General features: G+C 44.3%; 1 protein-coding gene across 9 annotated transcripts in view; it reads right to left on the reverse strand.

Annotated features, from left to right (window-relative positions):
- The window catches only part of DHRS12 (dehydrogenase/reductase 12), a 26,454-nt gene continuing 4,162 nt past the window's right edge, over nt 1-22,292 (reverse strand). For 3 of the 9 annotated variants that reach the window (XM_048068362.2, XM_048068363.2, XM_066989499.1), the window contains 8 exons: nt 21,750-21,832; nt 17,227-17,319; nt 16,760-16,841; nt 6,932-6,993; nt 6,115-6,219; nt 5,464-5,554; nt 4,012-4,149; nt 1-1,382 (listed from right to left, as the gene is read on the reverse strand). In XM_048068362.2, the coding sequence (XP_047924319.1) occupies nt 1,255-1,382; nt 4,012-4,149; nt 5,464-5,554; nt 6,115-6,219; nt 6,932-6,993; nt 16,760-16,841; nt 17,227-17,319; nt 21,750-21,832 (782 nt within the window). In that variant the 3' untranslated portion in view covers nt 1-1,254. Of the gene's footprint in view, nt 1,383-4,011; nt 4,150-5,463; nt 5,555-6,114; nt 6,220-6,931; nt 6,994-16,759; nt 16,842-17,226; nt 17,320-18,844; nt 19,346-20,812; nt 21,005-21,749; nt 21,833-22,292 lie in introns of those variants that run through there. The other 6 variants (XM_066989509.1, XM_048068369.2, XM_048068365.2 and 3 more) reach the window with 5 other exon arrangements.

Consider the following 22,292-nt stretch of genomic DNA (forward strand, 5'->3'; position numbering starts at 1 on the left):
TTGTGCAGCTTTACTGGGTTTTTATTGTTTGTTTGTTTGTTTTTGCCATCAAACACACTTGGTTCAGGAGAAAAACATTACCACTACTGCTATTAACAATCATGGCTTTGCAGTATATTTGCAATATATAAGATACGATACTACAAATGTCTTTGTCTGAGCTAGTTGTCTTTACAGTAAGCAGAAAGATGTAGGAATGTAGGGTTGTTTCTTAAAACAGATCCAATAAATCACAGTGAAAGAGCCTGTTTTCTCTCTACTGATTTACGGTGAGAATCCCAATGAGTTATTCAAATGTCCGCAAGTCAGGTAAGACAAATCCGATCCTCTGTGTCTGGAAATAAAACAGTTCCAGGCAAAATACAACCCTCTTATCAGGAGGTGGATTTCGCCTCTAAAGGCTGTGCCTCCCAGCGTTCCCTTCCCTTTCATATTCCATTCACAATGACAAAGCAATTCCCTGAACCTTCACAGAAATGACAAGTGCATACAGCTTAGCACCTTATTTCTTCTCATGTGCAGTCTTTCAGCCATTTCTCTGCTTCCTGAAGGGGAGGGATCCAGCCCTGACTGGGTGCAGTATATATCGAAGCTTCCTACTTCATGGTGTCTTGACATTAACGGGGTAATGCTCAGCCCTGGCTCCATAAAGTAATGTGGAAGGCATTTGGCAGCGTTCCTAAATTCCTGCTGTTTAAACATGAGGAAGCAGATCACTGTTGCATACCAGCATTGATTTATAGAAACCGAAGGCTGTGAAGAATCCTTCCATTTAAACTAAGCAGGCGACGCAGGAGTTTTTGCGTTCCCAGTTACATGTTTGAGCCTAGTCACCCACACGAAGGAGGCCACCAACCTGTCAAATATAGTGTTTAAACGTTGTTTAAAATATTAACCACTTCTTTGCTAAGTCCTTCATGAAGGTATACTCCTTTGCATTTGCGCATGTGCTGAATGCTTTAAAGATTTTGGATAACTTCACAAAGCTTAAGAGTTAGCACTTGGGTTTTATTTTGATGCCTCCACATTTTCCTTCCAATTCAAAGACCACAACCTTACTGAGTCTTGAGACAGCAGCCGCGCATTGACCATGGTCGATTCTCTCAGAAAGAAAACAGATTTGCAGGCACCACTACTCCCCATGATAAGCACACCTGAATACAATTTAACAGGCCTACAGCATCCTACTTCTCCGCTACAGCACTGTTACTCTGTAATTAGAAGCTTTGTGGTTATGTTGCGTCAACAGTGCTGCTAAGTTCCTGAAGAAGGGGATTTAAACTTCTGGGAGAATTCTTCCAGCAGCTCCATTAGCTTCTCCTCGTCTCCTGGTGGACTGTGGGTGCTTGCTAACGGTAAGTGTGTAGGGACTGGTTGCCTGTCTGGAAGACAGAAAAAACAAAATCCTTATGAATATATTTAACTACCTCTTCTAGCATCACACAGGAGATTTTTCTGCTAGACTTTATATTTTCCAAACATATTTTATGGACTTGAAGCCAGAAAATTTACCTTCTAGGTTTCTGTAAACAATGTTAGTTATGTATACCTTCCAAACCAGAAATTGAACTACTTTCATTTGTATTCGGGAACTAGAATTACTGTCCTTTTGCACAATATGGCTCAAGAGTGGGAAGTGAGATCTCTTTTGCAGCTGGGACAAGATAAAGGAATGTCTTGTGGGGTTTACACCTGCTCTCTGTCACTAGTTGAACTCCTGTAGGACCAGTAACTTGAGGTTACTGTTGCAGGAAGAGGTTGCTTTTTCAACATCAGACATGAATTTTCCTTGTCTCATGCATAGAGCTTCTAGTGCTACACAAATTCCCCAGCTGCGACGTTGTAGCTTAGATTATTTTCAGTCTTAAAATGCTTATTTTCATCCTTAATAATAAATGCTTAAATTCTAAATGCTGAAGAACTGCTAATTACTCAACTGCCAGAAGTAACATATATCCAACATAAAGGTGTGTGACTAAACTCAGGCTGTTACTTCGATTGGTCTTCCAAATCTTGTTCTTCTCATTCACTCAGTGTGAATATATCACTGCCCATAGGAGGGGATGTTTCTCTCCAAAAGCACAGTATCTAGAGCCTAGGAGCCTAGTGGCAATGCTCTTAGATGTCTGTGAAGCAACTGTCAGGGCACTGGTGCAGTGCTGTTACTCTGTTTAACAAGTCCAAGGCCTGCAGTAGCCAGCTGAGACTAGAAGAAGAAGCTGTTCCAGCACTGGGCAGCAGATTTCTCTGAAAACCTATCGAGCTTCCCAGGGGAGCAGAGACGTTCGCTCTCTTAAGAGCAAATGTTATAACTGGCTGCACACACCACATAGCCTCTGCTCGTGGAAACCTGAGGAGAGAGAGACATGCAGAGGGACGTCCCCTTTTCAACCACCAAATATGAATTGCTTCCTACCTGAGCGGAGTGTTTCAAATATCTGGTGCTAAACTTTGGGAACTGTGTGTGAAACCCAAACTCAGCATCACAGGAAGGATGCTTCCGGGCTTTGGAAAGCAGGGCTCCATCAAACATTTTTTTATTTATTTTGGCAGATGCAGAGAATTCTGCTTGTACAAGTTCTCGCTTCCCATATTTATTCGTCAGGAGAAAAAAAAAATGCTGGTTTGCACTCAAAGGGAACAGAATAAAAGGGAACAGAGGAAGCAGAGAAAAGGTGTTACTGATTCAGGGAACAGCCGTCTAGGACCAGAAAAGCAGGGTCTGTGCTCAAGTGCTCCAGCATGCAAAGCCCTTTACTGAAGGGGCCCAGAGATCCTGCACTCTGAGCTGGGGCTTCCATAGGGCAGCTGGAGACAGAAAAAAAAGTCTGACTTCATCCCTATTCAGTAAGCACGTAACAAGAAACTTCTCTTCCAACCTTAAAAGCCATCACGCAAGCACCGAAGCTCTCAAAATCACTACGTACAGCTGAAGAGCCAAGGTGTGCTCCCTGTTAACTAAAGCTGGAGTTAAACAAAGGCCGAAGACGGGAGCCCGGTGGGATTCCAGAGCGGGATGAGCTGAGCAGAAGCGTTAGGTCCAGAAGGAGGTAACAGGAGTAGAAAAAAGGCAACACCTGGTTCTACAAAGCAGAATGACCAGCTAGGAGGTGTGGTTTCTGCACGCGCTACAGGATGAGATGAAAAAGGTCTGGTTAAGCATGCGATTGCCTGGAAGGAGACAGAAAGGATGAGGTCAACCCAACTCAGAAAGCCCAGACCTGCATGCTCTGACCAGAAATCCCAGTGAATCAGGATTTCACAGCCAACAGCAGTGCTGGGCTCCTGTGAGCAACTACCCCGAGCTCTGCCTTTCTCCCACTGGACTGACCCGCAGCACCATTAAAAGACAGCTCTGCTTCCAGCAAGATGCCTGCAATCTGCCGGGGAGAAAAGGGGCTCTGGCCTATTTTTTCCACTTATGCCCCATATTCTAGCAATGCCAAAAAAGCCACTGTGTTCAAGCCTCTGCCCAGCTTCGGAGAAAGAGGGAGCTGGCAGTTTCACACCAGCGTGGAGAGGCAGGCAGAAGAGCCAGTTAAAACAAAAGCAACCCTCAGTGCTCTGTGAGAAGGCTGCTAGCTTCCCAGCATCGTGAAAGATGCTGTTTGACTGCTGTGATTTACCTTCCCTTGGCACAGTCCTGCATGCAGCCATCTTCATTTAAAAAAAAAAAAAAACAACTCCCTAAAGAAATGCTCTGAAGTCCTGCATGCAGCCATCTTCATTTAAAAAAAAAAAAAAACAACTCCCTAAAGAAATGCTCTGAAGCCTGTATCAGATGATTTAGAGGACAAAAGCAGGAACATAACAGTTTAATACAGTCTTCCTCTGGTTGCACAGTGCTCACTTAAACCTTTAGTCTTGGAACGACTTTCTGAAACACTTGATCCTTTGACAAACTGTTGCCAGGCCAAGCCTTCATCCCCTTCCAGGCCAGATGGGGATCCTACAGTTCCAGGCAGCTTAGCTGTCTCCACTGATATGCAAAGGAAGACGCTGCTGCCTCACCTTGGAAGAACAAGCCGCTCGGTAGCTTTGTTGCTTCAGATGATACTGCCAGCCACACAACAGTGTCAGCTCCCTGGGCCTCTGTGCGCAAGCTGTTCTTCATCTTCTGATAGAAATCTGGCATCGAGGACCTCACAGCTAGAAAGAAGAACAATGGGATGTGGTCTGCCATGCAAGGCTTTTATGATTTAAAAGAAAATGCTAAAAAGTGCCATTGTGAGTTTACAATGAAGAGAAGGCATCTCGAAGTTTATGAAGAAGTATTTCCACATAGCGAGGGGTATGACGGTGGTGGGGTAACAGTGCTATGGTGCCAGGTGATCAAACAGCTGTTTGTTTGGGTCAAATGGCAGGGAGAAAGCTACAAGGAGGTGAGAACAGGATTGGCCAGAGGTTTCTGATCCAGTTCCATTCTAAGTCCCAAAGAAGTTAAACATGGGGGAAACAGAAATACCACAACACAGGTATTCTGACAGGATTTTTAGCTCTTATTTTCACACCAGTTTTAGGAAAACAATTGCAGCATAGTATTTCAAAATCTTATGCTGAGCGGTACCAACTACATTATCCATGTTTAAGCACTGGCTTCTTTTTATTTTGTCCAACAGATGATGATTGAGGGCCTGTCCCCTGCAGCTGTTTATTCTGGGGGGCTGGAGCGGCCTTGAACTTTGAGGTGGCAAAACTTTAAAGCTCATTAGGTTTGGAAATACATGAACGATGGGCAAGAATAAAAAGGTTTTAAAGAAAAGGCAACGCTAAGGTATTTATTTTGAAAGCATAGCTTTCAAGCCTGAGTAGAGGGGTTTAAATGCTTCTGTTATCAGAAACAACTCTGGCAAACTGTGTCTCCAGAAAAGACCTAGATATTGGATTGCTAGTCCACGTCCCAAGCTTGGGTGTTAGAGGCTGGGAGCACGTTGTGGTACACAACCTGCATACCGGATAACTCATGCTGGCCCTCCTGCTGAGACACAGTCAGCAAAGAACAGCTGCAGCTCAGACAAAGGGCTGTCCAGCCAAACACACCGCTTCGCGAGGGCCGTAAATGTCTAGAGGAAGAGCAGAGGAACAAGGCACGCACACCTCCTTTTGCACTGCCCTTCCAAATTCCCAATATCTGCCTGTTGGTACTCACAGAGGCAGAATCTGTGTGTCCCACTGCAGAACTTAAAAGTTAGCTTAAAGCACTCTGGCTTTGCTGTGCATTTGCCCACGTGGGGCTGCCATCATTCACAGCCCTTTATTATTCTCCAGCTATACACAGAGGGCAGATGCTGTGCCCTCTGAGAGAACAGGGTTACCAAGTGGTACCACACTACTGTAAGCACCAGTTTAGAGCCAAGAAATCGCTGCACCTGCTAGAGGAATTTACCAGAAAGTCTCATTTCTCTTTGCTTTTAGATTAATCTGGAAAGAAAAAAAAAAAACAGAGTGTCACGCAGATGATACCTGGAGTGTCTGCCCAGCCGGGGTGCATAACAGAGAAATGGATGTTTCTGTGAGTTTTTGCCCATTGTTCTGTCAGGACAACTTGCTGTCTCTAGGATAGAGCAAGAACAGCCAGACTAGCATCAAGTTCAGTAGCCTGTCCCCGAGTTTGTTCCCAGGGAAATAAACTACATCAAATGTGCTGTGAATATCAGAGCATTTACGTATAGCAGAGAGATACCCTCACTCACCCTGACTGGGATTAGTGGGTGATTCTGTCAGAGACCAGCACAATCATTGCAATCCATATCCTAGCTGCAAGCTTATTTTTACAGCGGTTTCACTGCTTTTGCTCACCAAGTCCACTTGCTGCAGACTGCAGGGAAGAGCTGAGCAAGCAGAAAGGGCTTTTCAGCAAAAGACAGTTCTCTCCTTTGAGACTTAAATCAAATGAAAGCCACGCTCCCCGTGCAAGATGATATGTGCTCATAGTAAGCGCATGACATCCACTGAAGATTACTGCCCGTGCATCTCTGTACAGGTTGGATGCAGTGGAAAAGCCACAATGATTTCTTTTTTTATTATTTTTGCAAAGCTTTCTGCAAAGCAGACGGTATACAAGCCACCTAGCAAAGAGGTTGTGGGCTTTGTTTCCAAAACCATGGACTGTACCTTGTTCTGGGCGTACACCATCGTCCCATCAAATGTCCCACTTCCTGACTGCAAATCAGATACGTTCAGTTTTTGAACTAGCATGCCCCCAGAAGAGACAGTTATCTGTAATCAAATGAATGATAAACGAATGAACAAAAACCCCAAATCAACAACTCCCCAGCATGATTACTCATGCATGCAATGTGATCTTCAGGACATATTTTTAAGTTCCTCAGGGCAGGAACCCTCTGCATACTCTTTGCACTGTGCTTGTACTCATAGAGGGAGCTTACCTAGAGATGAGGTGGAAGAAATATTTTTTTAAAGAAAAACAACATTGATTTTCATTCAAAATGGTGTCAACCCCATCAGGGATCGATTTGTCCTTTTTCTTTTTGAAAAGCAATGGGGAGAAAGAAAATAGCAGAATATATAAGCTAATTAGAAAACAAGAGATACTATATAAAACTTGGGAAATTTCATTTTAACAATGTACTTGCTGGCCTGTTTTACACCAAGTCCTACGAAATTCTCTTATGCCTATGCTCCTGCTGTAAGTACTTTGCACCACTGCAGGAGACAACTTGCCCCAGGGAAAGGAAAAGGAGAAGTTTCCAGAAGTGTTTTACTCCGCTTTCCAACGAAGGGCTCAGGGCAGCAGGCAGGACCTTTGCCCGGGAGAAGGAGCTTGTTGTTGGCAAAATCCAAGAGGATTCTAGAGATGCTTATAGCATTATAAATAATCCTGCATTGCTAACATAGTCAAAGGGATGCTGTCACAAACCACAAGGAAAGAACCCTAAAATTCCACTTTTCAACAGCATCACAAACTCACCACTCTGGCGTCAGCTTCTTTTTCCAGGAGGGGCAGCAGGGCCGTTGTCAGAATGTACGTACCTACAAGACAGACAGACATGAACGTTAATTTATCTTTTTAAAAAGCTTTCTTTTCTCCCTGCCCCCTACGACAAAAATACAAAGTCTTATTTCTGAAACTTCAGTGGGGTTTAATGATTTTGGTGCTGCTTTACTTGTATTCAACTCGTAGCTGTCTGTGTTGCTTCATACTTCTCCAAAGGCACATCTGTTATTTTACAGACTTCTGTGTGTCTCGTACCTACAGAACAAACTGCTGGGTACACTCCAGCCCGACCTTTGAAGGCAAATACGGATTTCCTTGGGGAGGGGAGGCGACACCAGGGAAGAAACAGGGAAGGTATTTCCCCTCTGTGCATGCCATATACACATGTCTACGCTGCACAGCGAACAAGAGAAGCAAACCACGCTTCTCGTATGCACTGGAGACTCATCCATCACGCCAAGCGACTTCACGGTGAAAAGACAAAAACATCACAGAGAACCCCAACACTTCAGGATCCTGCTGCACATAAAAACTGCCTCGTAAATCCCCAGCATGACAGAAGATCAGGAGCCCCTGGGGGGAAAAAATATTCATATTGTGTGTCCGAGGCTGAGCTAGGTTTACTTGGGGAAACTTAACTGTATCCTTCCCCACTTCAAGCACGTCCAAGTAGCACAAGTTGTACGCACAGCCCAGATATATTCCATCACAGCTGTTACCATGACCAGCAGTTTGTTATTCACAACACTGTTCATCTGCTCATGTGTTTGGTTCAGACACACCTAGTGCTGTTTCACCCATTCAGTTGCAATACAGGGATTTTTGCTTGTTTTTATCTCTTACGAGCGATTCTTTCTTTTTTTTCCCCCACTTAAAACTGTACTTAAAAAGTTCTGTTTAATTGAAAATGAACCCAGCCTCACTTAGTCCAGCATTTCTGTGTTGAGTACTACACTTCTCCCCTGTCTCTCCAGAAATGGCCCGAGTTCAACAACTCTCTGTCAGCTACAAACGTATTTTTTTCCATGAGCCACCGAGGCCGTGTTTTTCACTAGACATGAAGACTTCAGCATGTGTCTTTGTAACCTCTCTTCCACAGAGGCAATGAGATCACCCAGTTGAAATACAGCATGTTTATAAATATGCTAGTGAAGTTAAATGCTTGGTGAACAAACTCCTTGGTTCCCCTGTCAGTCACAACAGTCCTCATTTTCTCTGTATCGTCAGCGGGACATCCATATTCACACGATATATTTAAAACACAAGCAAATGAAGCAAAATGAAGGCACAGCAGATGAGTAAAGGCAGCTTGTCTTCAGCAGAAGATGCAAGCAAAGGCATTTATTTGCCAGTGAACAGAGAGAGCCCACGTGCATCCCCTGGGAGCGGCGGGGAGACCGTGCCCGACACTACCACAAGGACGAGGACTACTGCCGATTGCCATGGGGACTGCCGCGGTGTAAAAAAAATAAAACGGCAGCACTCCAGCACACGCCAAGAGCCTGGATTAAGTTTTGATTCGCTGTGGCTTCTTCAAATGCAAAGCGCCATCACGTCCTGCTTAAACCCGCTGCCTTTCCCGAAGGCTGAGCTGCAATGCAGCAGCCATGCCGATGCTCAATTTTACCATCCCACGGATTAATTTACACTTCCGAGGGGCATCAGTTTTGTTTGGTAATCCTAAAGGGATGCAAAGACAGACGCATTAACACCGCCTCATTAATGGTCGGGCTTCGTCTTGTTTTCCAGATGGATGAGAGAAACGCTCAATGCCAAAAAATCCTGCTTATAGCATCCACAGCTTGTCAGAAGTTTGTGTGTTTATTTAAAACCACAAACGAACTGCAAAGCCGTCCTCTCTCCCTCAAAATTATTAGGAATTCAGTAAATCCCCCGTAGCCAAAATATTCGGACTTTGCCCTGCAAAACCAGTCACTCATCTGCTTTGAGACAGCGTGAAAAGACTGGTTTTGATCCCAGCCTCCTACGGTAGGCATTAGGGTCTCAAAGTACTCACAGATGTGAAGCATCAGGCACTACGACTGAAGTGTTTCATTCCTCCTCCTCCTGCCCCAGTCTTAGGCGTCCAGACACAAATTCCTTAGTATTTGAAAAAAAATACTTTCAGATGTTATATATTCATATTCGCATGGGCTGGCCTGTCAGGCAAAACAGCCTGCACAAGAAACTTAGTGGCATGAGATTAATACAGCATATTAGTGGTTGGAATACATCATTCTCAGTTTAAACCTCTGCATTTTTACCCACGTAAAAGCTGGTGTGTAGCTTGACTGTCGTGTTCAAGTCGATAAGAGCAATGCTAAATCCAGCCGGTCCTGTACCTCACGGCACACATTTTGCCAAGCACGGCTGTGTTGCAGCATGCAGCAATACAGGAATGAATTTCTGAGTAAAAGGGCACGCCGAAAATGAATGATTTGCCTGCCGCAGTCCTTATAAAAATATGAATTGCACTGACAGTATAAAAATGAAAAAGGAAAATGTTGTTATTTTTAGTTGTTTGGGTTTTTTTTTGTCAGGAAAACCAAGGTACTGATTTGGTAGGAGAGATGACAATTCCCCTCCTCCCACCCCTCTTCAGGAAATCAAGGCAAGATCCAAATTATTTATATTTTTGCTAGTAACTGATTATTAATATCAATGTACTGGACATCTGCCTTCACACCTGCCTTCACATCTGCCTGCATTCTAGGATGTCTTCGACACAAAAATTTTTGTCTGTTAAACCTCCTCCCCCAAAGTTTAGTTAAAATAACTGTTTCAAATATGATTAATCCTTAATTATCACTGTGTTCAAACTGTACAGATTTTTTTAGGTTTCTTTTTCTTTGTTGTTTAAAAAGACCAAGAGAGAACCCAGAGGGGTATGGAGGGAAAGCTGATGACCACCACTGGAAAAGCAACGAGCATTGGGCAGCCTGGCGATCCTGCCCCTCCACTGACGACCTGGGTGATTCTGCCAGAAACAAAGGAAGACTTTTTTTTTTGGAAAGACAAAAAGTTTCAATAATATTGGGGCTATTCTGGTGAAAACGTGCCCTTGTCTCAAGCAGATACACAGTAAATGGAGCTGCTTGGCTAGGACACAGAGCAACCAGGAACGTTTGTGCCTGAACAGCTCGCCTGGACCACGACCCATTTCTTGCACAGGTCTCCGGAGTGCCCGTGGAGAAGAATTACTTTGAATTACTCAAGCAGGAGCCTGTCTCCATCACCCAGCTCAGACCTGGCAGGCAGGGAGCTCTGAGTACACCCACTACACGGTGCTGGACACCCGTCTGCGCTGCCTGCATCGATGCACGTGTGACGGAGGCCAGACTTTTCCCACCTTTTGAAGGTATATTGCCTGCGTTGGCCTGAAAGCTTGGCTCCCACTGGTGTAAAGGTGAAAAAAAAAACACACATTTTTGCAGTAAAACGGTACATAACACTTGCCTTTGAAAACGAGCATTTGCTGTGCCACAAAGGAGCTCAGCAAGACGAATGGAGGAGCAGCAGGAATGCGGAAGCGGGTGAGTAAGCGTCCGGTCTGTCACCCACATGTCCAGGATTTCTTCTTGCCCTCGCTGATCTCTGCTGAGGTGAGGAAGCTAGAGAAGCCTACTGGACAAGCGACAGCCCTGTTCCCTGCAATGAGGCTTGACACAGTCCTCACTGGCCACGTTTTCTCGAGTTAAAGAGGCTCCTGGGATCGTTGCACAATGTCTTGTAAAGATAAACATCCCCTCTGCATTTGCTTTTCTTTGTAAAAATTCCTGTAAGTTTTACGTCTCGAAGCTGAGCTCACATCATAGGAAATCATGGACAAACCAGTGTAATTCAAGTCTTTCCTATAAGGATACGGTTACCCCACTATCACAAGCCATTCAACCGACTCTGTCACATGGTAGATTAGAGAGAGTGGGTTGTCAGTCTGTGCATTACACGTGGTGATTCCAGTAAAAATGTTGTGTGGCACTTCATCAGAACACACTTTGTTCACACACACTCCCTCCCAAGTGCTGATCACAGTAATGTTTATTTAGGTTTCATATTTACTTGGACCCAAAAAAAAACCACCAAAAAAACAAATTGAATCACTATGCATTCCCTTGTGTAAATGTCCCACTAGCTTTGACATCTTCTCAATTTAGTTGAGTAATCAGATACCGTGCTCTAATTTGCAAGACCCATTTTTAACTCCATACAGTGAACTCCTCTGTCTACGTGTATGAGCAGCAATTTTGCGTTTCACAATCACAAGGAGAAACCTCAATGGCGGAAGTGTAGAAAATGAGGAGCTGTTATGGAAATAAACATCCAACTCATACACAAGTTGTTTAAAAAATATATTCTAAAATCAGCTGGGCTGCTTCATAAAGTCCTCGATAAAATTAGGCTGCCTTTCACAAGACCTGGAATAGAAGTTGAGGAACTGTGGAAAACTCAGGTCTTGCTGGAAGGTAGCTCTGCTTGTTCTTGTAACAGATAACTCACCATGGACCTCGTCCTCTCCACAACAGCATAACCAAAGTGAAATCCACCCCCCTGCAATGGACAGAAGCCTACAGTGTATCAGACACGGGTCTTTCCCACACAAGGCTACGCGTCTGTCTGTATTAGAATACGAAACTAAGCAAAACACAGAATAGCCATAACAGAAAATATAAACTAAGACCGTGAAGGCAGACTTCCAAAATGCTGCTGTTGTAACTCATCTGTAGCCTGCTAAAATCTGGAGGAGTCCTTACGATTCATATGCTGACATGCTTTATACGCTACATATGCTTTAAAGGTTTAAAGTGACCCCAAAACCTGCACTTTAAATTGATTTATAGTGAAAAATATTGTTTCAGCAGAACTAATACTGTAAAGCCATTACCTGTTTATAGCATCAAATTAATTGATGATGCAAATTACTGCAGACCCAAGTGTCTTGGTGGAGTCTAGAATAGTTTTTGCTTCATGTTCTATCTGGCAATTAGTGGCAAATTGGTGGTGAGGTTTTTAATCTGCTAACACTCAGATAAGGGCAGGCAGCCAGCACCACACTCTGGAGTTTTCCATCTGCCTGAGCTTTGCATTATTATTAGGAACAGAGCTATTTCAACTGTGAAAAAAGTGGGAACAGAAAAAAAGTTGTATTGTACATATTTTAATGGCTCATTCATCTGGTAAAAATCAGTTAAATAAATTGGCCTGCTTTTCTTATGTCCGAGTCTTAAAAAAAAAAAAAAAAAATCTGACTTTCCCTTGACCTGGTTATCTTTTCAAGCCTTCAATTTATGCAGTTTCAAGTAAGAGACATCCCTGAGCCTGTTTCCTGAGTACAAGATCAGGAATGAAGATTTTAGTGTGCTGTCTCTGAGGGCCAATTCCACCACACTACCAACAACTGAGAGAGGATGGGAAGAGCTAATGAACATGAAAGACAAAACTAAGGCCTCCATTTCCCCTGAATTACAAAGCTCAGCTCAGTAAGGGCTCCCCTGTGTCCTGGGAATCTAGAATTCAGTACTGTTATTAGTTTTACAACTATATTCAACTTCATTCCTCTATGTAGCACCTCTCATCAGTAAGTCTCAAAGCTCTTCAAAAAGAAAACCGGTATCGCAGTCTCCTTTTCACAGGTACGGCTGTCTGCAGAGATCAAGCACTGACCCTATGGCAGATCCAAGCTGCCTGACTCCGAGTAGCTCAGACCACAATCTGCTAGGCAGCACTGGCTTGGGTGAGACACCGGTTAGTTCTGGTTTATGTGGAGGGAAGGGACTGAAAGATATCCATGCAGGTTAGGCAATTTGCCATCGATGAGCTGTACAGCTGTTATGGGAGAGAAGCATTTATTTCCTCCGTCCCTACCCCTCCTTGCACACAGAGCAAACACGTGCAGCTATATTATTAAAACAAGGGAGCAGAGGAGGTTTCATTAGACTGAGAAAAAGATGCATACTGGGAGCATCATTTATTTATCTCTGAGCGTGTTTTAGCATCCCTTTTGCTGGGAAGTAGCAATAAAATGTAACATATATGTCACTTCTCCACGTCAAGCACAAAGATGAGCTAAGTAAAACTACAGCAAGGCAGGCCCCAAAATAGAGAAACAAGGATTGTTTCAGCTAAATTTCCAGTGCTTCAACAGGAACACACTTCTGTTGCAACCAACACGGACAGTTTTTTCTAAAATGACCGAATAGTCTTTGTTTGGGTTTTACTAAAACAAAATAAAATACAGCAAGTCTCATCAGAAGAAATGATTGCTTGTCGTTGCCCTGCTCCTGGATGCTGCCCTGAGTACAAGGCCAACCCACGGGAGGAGACGCAGGGGTAACAACACACAGAACAGAAGGACAAAGCACAAATACAACCTGCCCATCAGCAGCTGCAGCTCCCCAAGAAACCAGCCTGCGTTACCCCAAGGCGCTCACTCAATTTCACGCTGAAGGTGTGATTCAGTCCACAATGTGCCGTTACAGACTTGTGCCTGGCTAGCACTCCCACATTACAGCCCGAGTGCTCCACAGCTTACTCTGCTCGCTACACCTTCATCGAGCTCTGGTAATGACAGCAACAATCCCTGTGGATCTAGCAGGGAAAAAAGGCAAGGTATTTTGACAGCAACAACAGAAGCACAACGAGCCACGCAGAGTTTGTGCCTGAGCCCCATTTTAAGGATGCCAGGCGCCAGCACAGACCTGTGGTGGGTCAGCACAGACACTGTAGGCTCAAAGCAGTTTACAATTTACAACTCAGATACTAAACAAACCCTACAAAGGCTGGGCCATCGACCCACGTTTCACGTTTTTGTGACCTTCACCCACCTGCATATTCCACCAGAGAGGACTCTGCACCTCCCAGTTCAGCAAGCTGAATTAGCCAGTCAGTGGCGTTTCGCATTGATGGGGGTTTACTTCCTATTTTAACCAGCACTATTTTTGTGCATAATCCATCTTAGCTATCAGAGGACTTTTACATTCATTTTTGCCCACTACGTCCAACAAAAGGTCAGGCTATAAAGTATGTTTCACGAGTCAGGTGATCAGTTAGGACTGAACTCTACCATCCATTTTGCAAAATATCTGAAAGCAGACTAACAAGGCAGTCAGGAGGAAAATACCCCTAGCCTGGATTTAAAAGTTTCAGAGCATTTTAGACCCCCAAATGAGCAATTCTCCAGCTTACGTAAACGTTAATCAGGTATCAGCTGCAGAATTCACAGACTGTGCTCTGTAATTAAAGCATTTTATACTTCAGAGTCTTGCATTCTTAGATAGGTACAACCTACACACTCCTTTATTAGACCAGAGCTAAGATTCAGGGTAAAAACAAATAGTCAAAGAAAGATGAAAAGAATGCCTGCATGTGAAAACCCGAAAAAAAAAAAGCTTAATAACATTTCGTCTTATTTTTGGAGAAATCAGGCAATCACAAGTTATTGTTTCTGTGCTGCTGACAAGAGGGGGAAAGCTGCAGATTTTCAAAACATGGGCCAGGCTTTAGCTTTTCTGGGGAGAAAGGCAGGGAGAGGAATTCAGTTTGTTCTCTCAGACCACATCCTGGTTTACAGCCAACCTATTTACCAGCCATGCCTAATTTAGCCGAGGATTTCTCTAGGAACCTATAACCACAGATAGTTACTGATCCGTAAGTAACTTCTCCAAAGTAAAGCATGCCCAAACGGTACACAGTGCTTAGGGAAATGACTTGACACAGCATCTACCCTGACATGCATTTTTCCATAAAACTTTCTCCTACCGTGACTCCGACAGGCATGATTTATTACCCCACCTCTGGCTTTGAAGGAAAAAGCCTGTGCTGTTTATAGCACTGGTCCTCCAACGTGTTTGACTTACAGGCACAGAAGTTTAGCACAGAAGCCTTCCCTTGCACAATCTCCTCCAGCTCAACGAAGTCTCACTCTATTCTTTAGCTTCGAAAGTTAATTCTTATTGTTGACAAGAGAGAACCAGCCCAAGCAAACAACTCACTCCTTGTTCGAACTCTGCAGAGGTTGGACAACAGAGGATGACTTACCTGATTTACCTCGCGCTCAAATGTGCAGTCACCTCCTTGACCTTCTTATACACTCAGGCAGCAAGTGGTACACAAATGAATAAAGATCTGTACATAACCTACTCAGGAGACAGTACAAGCACTTTCCTAATTCACAACAACCATAATTCAGCTTCCTCTACCACGTTCCTGCAGCTTGATTCTGCTGCATACTCCTAGTGAGGCTGATTTACAGCCAGGAAAGCAGAACTTGCTGCTTCTACTTGTGTGATAAAATCTGATTCAAGTGATGCACCAGCACAGTACCTTAGCAATCAATTTCCTCAGTGTTTAAAACGACACAAAACCATGCTTTCATGTTCAAACTGTGGCACTTGTTTCACTCTGCTTCTCTCTGCAAGAGCTACATCTTCACACACTGCTGAATTTTTGTCTGACAGACCACCGGGGAGTTAAACTAATTTAAGGGGAATACATTTTCGCGAGGTAGAAGTCGTGGTATTTCTATAGCCAGGGGAAAATTGATGGCAAAATAAAACTCATTTTGAATTCTGACCACAAGAAACAGAAGAATGTTAGTGAAAGATTAATTCGAAGAAAATGAAAACTCTGCTTTTACGCTTGAATTTTTAATTGTCAGCTTAATGTACTCGGACTTGCAGAAAAACAAGCTGCGTGTGCCGTATCAGCTAAGCACAAGATATTTATACCCAAAATGTTGGTTTTCAGAAGTAAATAGGAGTTAAGAAAGCTACGCAGGAACAAAGCTACGAATAAATAAAACCCAACAAGGGTTTCCAGCCGCTGAATGCTTAGCTCTGTAAATGTCCAATCTCTACAGCCCAAGATTCTCCCCTTCCTCATCGCAGATATTGATGAACAGGAGGAAACCACAGAAACACAGCACAGCTCCTCCTTCATGTGTCACTTCTTTACATACTAAAGCCAGTCTCCTGGGAAAACTACATCCCTGCGTGGAAGCAAAGGGAAACGAGAGTGACAGGACTGCTGTTCGATGCACACACCGCACCTCTCTTTGCAAAAAGCGCAGCTTTCAGCCTTCCAGATATCAGTGGCAGCAGGCAGCTTTTCTCCCTGCTGGCTGCCTGTGTGCTTGCATCTTGCCATGTTTTTAGGGGGGAACTTGCTGCTTCGCTCAGCGTTCCCTGCTCAGCCACACCTCCCTCCACTTGTTCTCCTTAATTTGTCCCTCTTACACCTCCACCATACAGCCCATTGGATACACCCCTTATATATGGAGTGCTTAAGACTTACCCCGTACTGCTCAGTCACTTGGCTGGGTGTTGTGTCTGCCTGAGGGTGCCCAGGACACTACAGAGGGTACAGCCTTCCTATACAGTGCCTCCATCATACGAATAGGGCTGTTCAGGACTACCAAAACGTATGAATGTCTCTTTAAGCATCTGAATGTGCTCTGAGCTCTCTCCAAGCCACAGGAGCACACTGATTACACAGGCTATCGTTAGTAGCACTGCTTGGAACGAAGTTTCTTATCAGATTTCAGAATCAATTGAATTAAATCTTATCTGTATTTGTCCACCGCTGCAATGATAAAGGCACTGATATGAGAAAAACTGAAAAATGGAGAAATTCAACAGTGACACTCCACACAAGCTGAAATACTTCTTTTCTTTCTCCCTCCCTGACAGAGCAACAATATGAACCCTCGTTGAGCAGGAATACACACCTCATGAACCCAGCTGTAAAGACACACTTTTGTAACCAAAAACAAGTACCATTTTTCAGAACTAAGCCTCCAACACTCACCCAAGGTGTTTGTTGCAAAGTTTTTCTCAAGTCCATCTTCAGTTAATTCTCTGTTGTTCACCATACATCCTGCATTGTTGATCTGTAAGACAACTCCTGTAAACAAAAGCAATCTACACAAGCAAGACTAAACATACAAGCAGCCCATGCTAGTTAGCTGGGTTTTGACACTACAACACAAAGCTACAGATTGTTTCTATAAACCATGAAACAGAAAACATGTGAGAAACTCAAAAGATGCAACTGAAAAATTACTGCATTTATCCCTCTCTCTTTTATAGTTAGATCTGTGCATGTGAACTGAGAATGGACAAGAGCAAACAGACCGTGGAGACTTCTGCAGCAGCATTTAGGGGAAATTAAGCAGAGAACTGCAGTAGTGATTGTGAAATCTGGACTACTTGCTGGATAAGTTCAGAGGACAGGCACTCCAAAAACAGACACACGACTTAAGAATGCAAACTTACCAACACGTTTAATTTATGTTCATTTTTGAATTGTTCAGCAAACTTCCAGATTTCCTTGGGATTAGATATATCCACAATATGCAAGAAGACGTTCTAAATGGAAAAAAAAAAAGTAAGTTACAGTCAGCGTCAACAGTGAATAGGCCTTGTTCACCATTAAGGCCCGTCGAGGTGAAAAGCATTTTAAGTCATATGAAAAAATATATATATTCTCTCCAGAACAGATCTAAAACACTTCTGGTTAACATGCAAAACTGGGAAATCTAATTCTTGTCCATAAAACATGTTTAGTGATTTCATTCAGCTGCTGCTAAGCCATGGCTTTTTAATGTTGAATGCCTGGTTGAAGAGACCCCAGCTTTTATTTCTGCCTGGCAATCCTGCATGGGTACCCCACCCGACCCACGTGCTGCATGGCACAGCACAGATTCACCGTAAGGTAAAGCCCAGGAAACAGTGAAGCTCACAAGCCACGTGCAAATAGCATACTCAGACAGCCCTGCTTAGTTAAAATGTATGTGATGGACAGTCAAGCAGAGCAGAGAACTAGAAAAGTACTGCAAAGCTTGCAAAACCTGCGTTGAAATGATTCATATAGCAACTTCTTTAGCTGAAAGCAACTTTCCAAAGCAATGCTCAAGGTCACAGCATTTGAAAAAAAATAGGTTGGAAGGGACCTCTGGAGGCCCCCTGGGCCCACCCCTGTTTCAAGGCAGGTCACTGGGATCAGGTTGTGCAGGGACATTTTCTTTATCTCCAAAGAAGGAGATTTGCCAGCCTCTCGAGGCAACCTGCTCCAGTGTTTGACCACCCCCAGGGTGAGAAAACAAAAATCCCTGCTATCTAATCAGAACTTTTCCCTGTGTTGCAATCTACATCTGCTGCCTCTTGTCCTTTCCCCGCACACCTGCCAGAAGAGCATGGCACTGCCTCTCTGCACCCTCCCATCACGCGGCAGCAGACCACAGTAAGACCCATCTCAGCCTCCTCTTCTTAATACTGAACAAAACCAACCCTCTCAGCCTCTCACACGCCACATGTCCCATCTCCCTTGTCACTTTGGCAGCCCTCCACTGGCCCTGCTCCAGCACATCAATGACTGCCTTGTCCCGGGGAGCCCCACACTGGACACAGGGCTCTTGCTGTGGTCTCACAAAGGCTCAGCAGAGCAGGGGATGTACTTCCCTCATCATGCTGGCTATAGTCTGGCTCATACAGCCCAGGGTGTCCTTGGCCTTCCTTCCCCTGGGCACGCTGCTCCCTCAGGGTCATCTTGTCACCCCCAGGGCCAGAGATCATATCGTTTACTTCTCAGAGTCAGAGATCGTAAAGGCCAAAGACAAAGTGGCACCAGCTGCGTGTCCAGGTGCTGACCTGCAGGGTGTGTATGCTCCTACCCATGTCCTTGCCTGTCACTGGAAGGATTTAGGAGTACTGCTTGGGTCCCTACGTCCCTCACCCCCTGTAACTGCTCATGATACACCTTGTGAGGATGTCACTCCTCACAATGCCACTGGTGCCTACGTGGTTGTGCAACAAGGTGTTAGTCTGAGGGCCACACAAACCTCAGCAGACTCCCCACAACACCCTAGATTTGAGTCCTCAGCAAGTGACAAACCTCTCAGGACATCAAGCCGAGATGGCAGACCGGTGTCTCCATCCCCCACAGGACGGAGCCTCCAGCCATTATCACCACCTCCTCCTGGTGCTGACAAGGGCTGAGGCTCTGCCAGCTCCAGTGCCTCCCCTGACAGAGCTGCTTCCTGCCCTGTTACCATGGCGCTGCACCTATCCTGCAAACGCCCATCTGCAGGCTGACAACAAGCCTGCCTTCTCCTGCCAGCAGCCACAAACCTCCAGCCTTCCCCACCTTAGGAGTCTCCACCCACTGCTTCGTTGAGGACAGCCCCAGCTGTCCCTCTTCCACGCAACGTGGGGTTTGTGCCCTCCTTCGACTCCCTGCCAAGACCCTGTCCACCTCTCCCTGCAGTCCAACATCTGCCACGTCTTCCCTCTGGAGAGGTGCGTCACTGTGCCCGCTCCGTCAGCCTCGAGCAGTGTCGGGTGCCTTCTGCAGCACCTTTCCACCCTAAGCAAATCGCTAAGTCCCCATTAGCCACCCTACATTTTGAAATACTATGGGCAGGGATGTGGATGCAGTAAAAAAAAAAAAAAAAAAAAAAAAAAAAAGTTTGACATGAGAGCAAAGTTATAATTTTCCAACCCACTAAAGCCAGAAGTATTTTCTCTCTCCAAAACATCTACCAGCTTTTACTTCTTGTTAAAGGCAATTCTTTTGTTTTCTGTAAATTTCTGTCACCTAACAGAAGCACGGTAACATTTATCAGCATGCAAAAGCAATGTCAAATCCTACCCCTCTCCTGCATAGCACTTAATCTCAAAGACATACCACAGATAGTCTTATGGCGTATCCCTGGAAAAGGCAGTTCGAAGATAATTATGCAGAGAATACGAGAATACGTTCTCACTGAAAACAACAAATAATCATTAAAGGACCTCCTCTTTTCCCAAACTGTTTCTTTAAATACTCATTATACAAGCAGAAGAGATAAGTAAAGAAGCTGGGAAAATTATAAGGCATCGCTCCCAGCCTATAACTCTGCTTCCTTGAAGATAAAAACACTTGGCTTTTTCTCTTCAGCCATTGTATTTTAGCTCCTTATTTGAATTAGCTCAGAGTTTTCTCATTGTAATGCTCATTTTTGACCAAAAACTTGACTCTGTTCTCCACACCCGATACCTCTCTAAAAGCTTTCTACTTTTAGAGCTACTACAACCAACTACTGGAACAGAGGAGTAGGAGATTTGGGGGCAGATGTTCAATATTACAAGTGATTTCAGAGAGTGAAAAAGATCTAAAACAACACTTATCTGCTGAAGCCTGTCGTGTTGACTCAGAAAAAGGACCCACAGATCTGTTCCCTATAAAAGTCCTTGATGGCAGCAAAGTCATTCTCAAGGTGAAACCTAATCTCCATGAGTAGATCTAAATTAATAGATCAGGAGACCTTCCTAGTTCCCAGGTCAAGGTGCAGGTGCCTGCCAAATAGTAACTCCTTCCCAGCACTGACCTTTGGCATGTGTTGCTGTGGAAGCTGGAAAAAAAATTCAGGTGTATATTACAACAGGATCTCTGTCCAGGTGACCAGGAAGAGTAAATTAGGTCTGGATGTGGCTTGTCAAGTTGCAGACAAGGCATTTTCTTAACTCCCTGGACTATTTCTGAATGGGTACTTGTAAAGAAGGATGTTCTTGTGAACAAATTATTAAACTGACTCTTCCCAGTGCAGTCCCATGTCCTACAGGTTCATCTCGTACAGCTCATCTAACACTTCACTGAATGCTCCTTTCCATACAAGCGCCCAGTCCCCAAGGTCACACACAAGTTCTGCAGTGTCCTCATACTCCTCCCCCACTAGAGAAACTACAGGCTTGCATCCTGCCAAAGCTGGATGTGCAGTAGACGTGCTGCTTTCAGAGGAAGAACCCTTTTTGTCTCGAGTTGTGTTTCACCAAATGGTAGAGCACAGCATGTGAAGGAACCTTCAGAGGTCATCGAACTCACCCCTCTTCCCAGACTGTCTGACTGCAGTTAGGAAAGGAAGTAACACGGATAATCACCAGTCCTTCCACAACTACAGCCAAGGGATTATGCCTTCATAAACAGCTGGAGAGTACTTATTTCTGCAGAAGGACTGATCTAATTCACCTCCATTAAAGAACTGAAGTGTAATGCTGGTTGTGTCACGCTAGGGAGCTGAAACCAAAGAGCAGAAATTTAGTCAATATGTTATCCCTAACCATAAAAAGTCTTCACGATTTTTGATCCATATTAAAAACTATTACTGGAATCAAAATACTGTGTTCGAGAGCCAAAGCACCACTTAAAATGAAAACAGCTCTCCACCCAAGGTAGAAAGTCACTGACTGCACTTCTCCACAAGCACACCCTCCTGAATAATTAGCAAAGCAACACTGACAGCTACAGGGGGCTACTGCAGAGTGATATATGCAGAGGCAAAAAGAATCTCTAACAGACGGCAGGAGACAAGGAAGAGATCCTACAAAGAGCATGGGGCTAGGACCACATACAAGAGTTCATAAAACAGGAAAGCCAGCCTTAGCAAATCAAGAACATGTTACTCATGCACAGAAAACCTCCAACACTGCAAACTCATAAATGTTATTGCAAGAGTGTTGCAATGAATTAACTTTGAAAAGCCTCGGCCACATAGCCAGGAATAGTAAGTAGGGAATGACCAAGCATAAAGACAAAAAACACTAAGTAACACATGCTGCTGGTGATGTCATTAACCACAGAAAACTGAAAACATCGCCCAGTGAAATTAAGTTACTTCAGACCGTGTCAGTGATAAGCTACTGTACGTTTCCATGTCTGTAGGAAAATACTATTAAAAGCACAACAGCAAAACAGTGAAACAGAGTATCTCAAGGCCCCTGTGGTAGTAAAAAAGTGAACTAAAGACTGAGTAACAACTCACCTGATTGCCCGTTTCCGTCACTATTTCTCCTTTGGCATCCTCAGCTCGTTCCTTATTCCGGCAAACCAGGTGAACCGTGCCACCTGGTGGATTTCAACGAGAAACACATTTGACAATTAATTACTAAATATGTCATCAGCGAAAAGAAAGGGCCAGAAAGGGATTTCCAGTTTGGAGTTCTTGATTAGGCTTAGTTTTTGGTACAAGTAAGAAAAAATGAGAAACCTTTTGCGACTGCTTCCAGTCTGTGGGAAACCTGTAGCTTTCCAGTAGCAGTGGCATTCCTGGCAAGGACCACGGGCTATTAAGGGTGTTTCAACAAAACATTCAGGACACAATGAGTGGATGTACAAAGAAATGTAACAGGGTCCCAAAGTAAGGCTGTACATACAGAGAAGGCCACTGCAGCCTAGGCACTATCAGCTCAAACGATTTTCTGTTACATTTGCACAGCATTTTTAGTGTTGATGAAATACCAGGGCTGCACTGGAAATTAAAGCTAAGACATCTGTATCATAAATGCTTGCTTTGGCGCACGTCTTA

Source organism: Anser cygnoides, chromosome 1 (assembly GCF_040182565.1).
Source record: "Anser cygnoides isolate HZ-2024a breed goose chromosome 1, Taihu_goose_T2T_genome, whole genome shotgun sequence".
Classification (NCBI taxonomy): Eukaryota; Metazoa; Chordata; class Aves; order Anseriformes; family Anatidae; genus Anser; species Anser cygnoides.